The sequence below is a fragment of the Drosophila pseudoobscura genome, chromosome X (assembly GCF_009870125.1).
Source record: "Drosophila pseudoobscura strain MV-25-SWS-2005 chromosome X, UCI_Dpse_MV25, whole genome shotgun sequence".
NCBI lineage: Eukaryota > Metazoa > Arthropoda > Insecta > Diptera > Drosophilidae > Drosophila > Drosophila pseudoobscura.
The window spans coordinates 40071798-40079977 of NC_046683.1; the positions used below are offsets into that span (position 1 = coordinate 40071798).

Here is an 8180-nt window from a genome sequence, read left to right on the forward strand (position 1 = left end):
ATGAGGACTATGTCGGCTCTACCTTTGGCTAGGTGGAGCAGGAGAGCAGCGCATGATGGTGGAGGTTTATCAGCAGGATGTCGTCCGACATCACGAACGATACATCCGACGCCATTTTGACCTACGCTCTTGGGGCCTCCCCTTTCGAATTTCCGGCAGCTTCGGATCTATCTCGACCTCCGGTTGCCTGCCTGTGGAACTTGTAAGGGGATGTGGTCACTTGGTCACTTCTTGCAGCCGCAATCCACTGCTCCGTCAGACTCCTCATTTACGATGAGGATGACATCCTCCACCCTGGCCACCTTCCAATCGGATCTTCTCCGACCTTGCAGACTTGCTGGCTGAGCGTTGTCGCTTACTTGTGCTACCACGACCTTGTTACCAGCCGACCTCACGGAAATTTTGAAGTTTTTAAAGGCGTTTTCGGCTGGCGAAAATCCTCTAGCTGAACCCTCCACGAGGGTGCCGGCTGGGCAATGGACACTGCATTACCCCGGACAAGGGTAATGCACTGTCGCTTGCTCTGTCCGGGGTAATGCAGTGTCTAGCTAAGGCTATGGTCCGGCGTCTTCCCGATTCAAAGTCGGGGGAACCGAACCAGGGCCATGGCTAGAGGTGCCTGGCGGTCAGGCCTAAAACGCTAGGGGGTGGTCCCCCCGAAAAATATTAACCAGTATGGACCCTCGGGCCAAATATGGAGGCGAAGAAGGATGAAGCACGGGTTGGGATGTCAACCCAAACGTCGGTGGAAAGCGTGACTGCTACCACCGGCGGGCACGGGGAGGAGCAGTCCTCTCTGCGTGTCGCCAGCGGTCACACCTCAGACTTGGCGGGAGCAGGCCAGGTCAGTTGTAAAGCTACTGCCACAACAACAACAACAAAAACAACTCACTCCGTGCCCTGCAAGTTGAGCCGCACAGATGCCGTAGTCGATACAGACACGGATCTGGAGAGCGTGCTCTCTCTAAGCAGGACGGACGAAGAGAGCCTTCTCCGCTCGCCGGAACCAGGCACCAGCTCCCTGCGTAGGGAAGGGCCGAAGCGTTCCAAGGAGGGGATGAAGGCCAAGGCGCAATACAAAGCGGCCCTCAACATAAAAAGCCGGCTGCAAGGCAAAGCAGACATCTCCCAGGAGGAGAAGGTCAAGCTAGCCTGGGCTGAGCAGAGAGTAGAGGAGGGTCGGCTACACTATGCCCAGATGCCACAGATGAGGGCGTCGAATGGCGAATATGCCAATAAGGTGGAGGAGATGATGGCCACCAAGAGGCAACGCTCGACTGAGAGTGCCATTAAGGACACTCCAGCGAGCAAGCGGCAACGCGGGCCCAGGAGTGCAGCCCCTCCACCGAAAGCGGCCAAGAAGCCGAAAGCGAAGGTCAGCGAGGTGACCAAACGACACCTGATCGTGGCACTCATTGACCGCAGCGAGGAAAACGGCAAGATGTCAGCGGCACAGTGGAAGCTGGTGCACGCGCGTCTTGTCGACGCACTCTTTGCACAGATGGAGGAAGACCCCGCGGCCCCAATGCCCACGTTCGATGGTGCTGGGTGGCTAAATGGGGTTAAGATCCTGAAGTGCAATGATGACCCAACCCTAAGGTGGCTGACGCGTACGGTCTGCCAACTGGAGGCGATGTGGGAGGGGGCCAAGCTGGAGGTTGTGGACCGGGAGCTTATCCCGTCCAAGCCTAAGGCGAAAGTACTCTTCCCCATCACGATCCAGGGGGACCGAGCGCTGAAGCTCCTTCAGCGGCAAAACGCGGACGTGCCAACGGCAGACTGGAGGATCCTACACATTGGTAGCCCACTACCCAACGAGGGGGGCCAGTGTGTGATCCTCCAAATAAACAAGGAAGCAGAGGATCTGCTATACCCCAAGTTCGGGAAGATGGCGTGGGGCATGGGTAGCGTCTACCTGCGCCTCAAAAAGCGCCACCCTGAGGACAAGGACGCGCATACCCTGCAGGCAGGCGAGGTGGAAAAGGACCTAGGTCTCGAGTCCATCGTGGAGGCCGCCCAGGGTCTCGCGCTTGAGGACGAAGACGAGGAAGACGGTGACCTGACGTTAGTAGTCAACCCGTCGGATGCAAGTGAGCCAGCCACCCATGCTGAGTGTGCTGCAGCTAAACTTGCATAAAAGCAAGGTAGCGTCGGCGGAGCTCCTCATCGCCATGGAGCAAGGGCTCGCCGACATAGCTCTAGTCCAGGAGCCCTGGATTGCGACAGGCAATTCAGTGGCCGGACTAAAGTCCTCAAATCATAACCTGTTCTACTCAACATCGGTAAGCAGGAGCAGAACCGTCGTACTCGTACGAAAGGGAATCCATGCTTACCTTATGTCTCATTACAGCACGGATGACCTGACGGTTGTGATGCTGGAAAGTGAGGAAAAGCGCCTTCTGGTGGCTTCCTGCTACATGGCTCACGACAGACCCGCACCACCCGACGAACTCAGGAGCCTGGTGACAGAAGCCGGCACCAAAAACTATCAACTCGTCATCGGAACGGACGCCAACGCCCACCATAATGTGTGGGGAAGCACCGACATCAATGACAGAGGTGAGTCACTCTTAGACTTTATACTAGCAACTAATCTATATATAGCAAACGTTGGGGAGGAGCACACCTTCGTAGGTCCGACCTCATCCAACGTGCTAGACCTAACACTTGCAATGGGAAACAGTACTACGGTATCTAGCTGGATGGTCCTCGATAGACCATCCTTCTCAGACCATAAGTACATTCAGTTCAAGTGCGAATTCAAACACCTTTCGAAGACAACAGTCTATAGAAACCCCCGGAACACAAACTGGGCAAAGTTTAAAAAGACAGTTACTTCGAAGCTCGCGAATCCGGGCTCAGTGAAATCCGCGGAGGATATAGAGAAGTCCCTAAAGACCCTATCCAACGAGCTACTGAACGCCTACCATGCATCGTGCAAACCCTCGAGAACGAAGAGGAGGTCCAAGCCACTCTGGTGGAACCGAGATCTCTCTCTCCAAAGGAACAACCTCAAGGAATTCTTCAAGATCGCCAAACAAGCGAACGAGGAGATTGTCAATGAGGAATATAAAATCCTACTTAGGAGCTACAAGAAGGAAATACGTAAGGCACAAAGGAACTCGTGGAGAAACTTCTGCTCCAACATCGAGAAAGTGCCCGAAACCGCCAGGCTTCGGAAGCTGCTTTCAAAGCAGCCCACAGTACAGAGCCAACTAAAACTAGACAACGGACAGTGGACAGAGGGCAGCAAAGAAGCCCTAACAGCACTAATGGAGGCGCACTTCCCTGGATGCACCGAGGTCACCGACGCCAAGGAGCATCAGGACCTAGCAACCGAGGAACAACACCCTCCAATAGGTCTGTTAACCACTAAGAGAATACACTGGGCCATAGACTCCTTCGCGGGCATAAAAGCACCAGGACTGGACGGGATATTCCCAGCCATGATGCAGTTGACCAAAGAGGTTATCACCCCATGGCTCCTCGCAATATACTCAGCATGCCTAAGTACGGGCTATATCCCCATCCAATGGAGAACCTCAAGAGTTGTCTTCCTCCCTAAGGCAGGAAAGTGCAGCCACGTGAGTCCCAAGGACTACAGACCGATAAGCCTTACCTCCTTTATACTAAAAACACTAGAAAAGCTGTTGGATTTGCACATCAGGAATGAGGTAGAGGGACTGATGTCAACAAACCAACACGCCTACACTAAAGGGAAATCAGTGGAGACGGCACTACACTCGCTAGTAGCCACCATCGAGAGCGCCCTTCACAACAAAAAGTATGCTTTGGGAGCATTTGTGGACATCTCAGGAGCATTCAACAACGTGGCCATAACCGCAATAACAAGTCGCCTAGAAGCGAATAACATACACCCTGCAATCAACGTCTGGATCAAAAACCTCCTAAGTTGCAGACGGGTGCAATCGGAGTGGGGCACTGCTTCCATGGTAAAGGGGGCACACAGAGGCACACCTCAGGGTGGAGTCCTGTCGCCACTACTGTGGAATCTGGTGGTCGACGACCTCATCAAGAGATTTGAAAGGAAGGCCCCAAAGATAACGGCTTATGCAGATGACATAAGCATACTTATTACGGGTGTATGTCCATCGACCCTCAGCTCCTTAATGGAACGTACACTCAGGGAGATACGTGAGTGGGCGGAAGAGGTAGGACTCAGTATCAACGCGGACAAGACGGACCTCATCCTCTTTACCAAGAGGTACAAGGTACCGATATGGACCCCCCCGAAAATTGACCAAACTAGGCTGACCCCAAAATCACAGGTGAAATACCTAGGCACAGTACTGGACAGCAAGCTGGCATGGAGGCCCAATGTAGTGGAAAGGGTGAAGAAGGCTACCATTGCGCTTTATGCATCCAAGAAGATGCTCAGCAGCACATGGGGCCTGTCACCTGCTCTAATGCACTGGATCTACATCTCGGTGGTGCGACCAACTCTGCTGTATGGAGCCTTAATGTGGTGGCAGGCTACTGAAAAGAAGACATACCATAAGCTTATGGAGAAAACTCAGCGACAGGCTCTGCTCTGTATTACAGGGGCGCTGAGGTCAACCCCAACAAAAGCACTCGAAACCATACTCGGAATCGACCCCCTGGACATTCAAGCTCGCCTGATTGCGGGAAAGGCAGCACAACGCCTCATAGCATCAGGAAATCTATCGCCACAAGGATACGGGCATAGTTCAATCGGCAGGGAAATGACCAGATCAACTGACTACATGACCCCCCAAACTTGCCTTGACGTCAAAACAACCACATCTCTGGGACCTGAAGACTGGAAGATTGGAAGGGACCAAACTGAGCACCTCAATATATACACAGACGGCTCCAAGATGGACGGAGGAGTAGGAGCGGGCCTATACTGCACAGACCCCGTGATAAGGCTGTCGTATAAGCTACCCGACCCATGCAGCATATTCCAGGCAGAAGTTTTTGCCATCGGGAAAGCAGCGGAGGTCGCTCTCCGCACAGAACGAACACACGATGCGGTCAACCTATTCGTCGACAGCCAAGCGGCGATAAGATCCATGCAGTCGTCCGTGGTCAGTTCCAGAAGTGTCTTGGCGAGCAGGGAGGCATTAGACATCCTAAGCACGACAAAGACAGTGCGGATCTATTGGGTTCCCAGCCACCAGGGCATCGAAGGAAACGAAGCGGCGGACGTACTAGCTAAGGAAGGCGTCGGGCTGGAGAATAGGAGAACCGAGAACGTGCCTGTCTCCCTCAGAACGCTGCAAGGCGATCTAGAGAAGCAGGCTAGAGCACAGACTGATAGCAGGTGGAGGAGTACCACCACCTGCAGAACCTCGAAGATAATGTGCAAGGAGCGCAACGAGAAACTTAGCCACTACCTACTGCACCTACCACGAAAGGACTGCAGACTGATGGTGGGAATACTAACAGGTCACTGTCTGGCTGCTGCACATGCAGCAAAGCTAGGCATCACCAACAGAGACAGTTGCAGGAAATGTGAGGAACCTGGGGCTATCGAAACCCTGGAACATCTCATCTGCAACTGTCCGGCTCTCTCAAGGGCAAGGAGGAGATACCTGGGCGCCCCAGTGTTGGCATCACTGGAAGATGCCTCCAAAAGGACGCCTCAGGAACTGCTGGCCTATGCTAAAAACACCTCGATTCTCGGGGACTTTTTAGAACCACGTTAACACTCCCGCGACGGTTCATACACCCCCCCATCCGGATAACTAAGGGCCATATTGGCCTATGCGCGGCCCCGCTGAGGGCCGTCCGGGTTAACCTAACCTAACCTAAAGGCGTTAAGCCTAAAAGTGATGTACATGTACATTATGTACTTATAGGATTCTCCGATCCACATCTGACAAGCAGAAAGGTTCCATACCCATGTGCCATTTGCCTGTCTTAATGATTTCTTAGAGGAAGAACCGGTCTTTTTGTTTAAGCATTCGATTTATGTACATATTTCAATAATAATACTGTGAGTGTAACGTGCAATGTGGATTATTCTAGTTGTTATTTTGTTCTTGTGTTAAAATTCATTTAAAATGTTCTTTTTTAAGCTCTATCTTAGGGGCTAGGCTAATTTTAGTGATAATTTAAAGACAATGACCAGAAAGGATACGCATAGTACCCTAGAATAATCGTATATATCCGATATCTCGAACATGCTGGATGGTATATGATTTAATTGCAATTCAATTGAAATTCTAGTCCATTCTTCGCTTCGGTATCTTTCTTGCGGGTGAACTGGGAGAGCAAGTCACTGAAGTGTGGCTTCTGTCGTTGGATCACCTCGTTGGGGTGATTCTTGAACTCTATGTGCTGCACCAGATGAGATTTTCTCGAGAAGCCTATGCCGCAGACACTGCAGATGTAGGGCTTACGGGTACTGTGGACATAGAGGTGTGAGTTTCGGTTCTCAAGCCGGCCAAACTGTTTCCCACAGATGTGGCAGCAGTAGGCTTTGATGCTGCTATGGTCCAGCATGTGCTTTTTGAGGTAGGTCGGGTGCGAGAAGCTGGCACCGCACTGCTCGCAGACAAGGTCGCGCAGCTTCTGGTGCACAGTCTTGAGATGCTGTTGGAGCAGCCGCCGGCGGGTGAAACGCCTGTCGGGACAATTAGGGCACTGGTGCAGGGCCTCTTTAAGGTGCTTGGTCCGAATGTGGGCGCTAAGGTTGCTGTTCTGAGCGAAACGAGCCCCGCAATCGGAGCACTGGTACGGCCGGTCGCCGGTGTGGGTGTGCAGATGATCATCGAGCCAGCGGCGTCGCTTGAACTCTTTGCCACACTCCTCGCACGGGAAAATGGACTGCGGCGGACGAATATCCCTTTGCGTTCGCTGATGGATGCGTCGGTGAGCGATGAGCTTCTCGTGACTGGTGAACCGCAGAGGACAACGTGTGCATACCCAGGGCAGGTGGCATGGTGTAACGGAAGGTTCTGGTCTACACTCTCCAGGCTCTAATTCTTCCACTTCTTGCTCTATCATCCAGTCTTCAGGGTCATCCACAGCCTGCTCTGCTTCGTCCTGATGCACCGTCATATCTGCCAACTCTTCTTCGGGTTCTTCTATTATTATTGAGTTGACCCACTCCTGCTCAGAGTCTTTGGACTCCTCACACTCTTCTATCACTGAGTCCCAGTCAAAACTGACATCCTCCAGCGTTTCCATAGCCATTTTTTTTAGTAATGAGATCCAACAAATATAAAAATAGTTTTTTCGCGTCGCCAAAAGCGTTGCCACATAAGGATTTGGCCAATGCACTAACGCTTCACGCAAAAGGGCTGCCAGATAGCGTTAGTGGAGTAAAACGCACTAGCGCTTTGCTCAAAAATGCGCAAAACTACAAAAAACGTTACTGCTTTATTTAAATTGATTGTTATGCTAAAAAGTGCCCCAATGTGTGCTAGAAAGAACAGAAGACGTTAAACGTTTTGTATTTTAATCAATTGTTATGCAATTTATTCATACGCTATGTAAATATAATTTGTTCACAACTGTTATATAATTACTTTCATTTGTTGGTTTTTTCTTTTTTTGATTTTAAAGCGGCTGCTTTCAACAATTGTTTGGTTTTGTTTTTTTTTTTCGATTCGTTTTCAATAAATCAATCAATGAATACATCATTACTGTATAATTCACACATTTTGGTTTCTTGGTTTTTCTTCTTAGATGATTCGAGAGAGGCTTGTATTCGTATGTGTGTGTGTAAAATTGTAATTCCGTTAACTACAACTACAGAGATGCCTCGAAAACAGACATATACACGAGATCTATCCATTCGTGTATCTTGTTGCGTCAAGGTCTTTTTTTGCTTTTAGAAATGTTAACAAATTTACAGACTTATATTTGGATTACCGTAATCATGTATTTATATGTGTATATATATACTATATATTATTTATATATGTATAGATGCATTATATAATATGCACTGAAATGATTCAACAGGATCTGCTGGGTTGTTCTTTTTCACAAATCGCTCTGTAGGGGGGAGGAATGGTTGATGATGGATGGGACGTGAAGGGATAATAATGATAGGATAACACTTCTGTGTGAGTTGGGGGTGTGTAAAAACCGATTTCTCTAAAATTTGTCTTACTTTCTCGTTTACTTTAGATACGATTTGGGACTATGCTATCCTTATCCCACACATCATTGCAATATCATTTATT

At 50.3% G+C, this 8180-nt stretch overlaps 1 protein-coding gene across 1 annotated transcript; it reads right to left on the bottom strand.

Moving 5' to 3' along the window:
- Positions 1 to 5933: 5933 nt before the first annotated feature.
- LOC4815867 (gastrula zinc finger protein XlCGF8.2DB) lies at positions 5934 to 7272 on the bottom strand. Its single transcript, XM_001355424.2, has one exon. It carries the CDS (start codon positions 7180 to 7182, stop codon positions 6187 to 6189), a length of 996 nt encoding a protein of 331 aa, XP_001355460.2. The 5' UTR covers positions 7183 to 7272; the 3' UTR covers positions 5934 to 6186.
- Between the last annotated feature and the right edge of the window lie 908 nt (positions 7273 to 8180).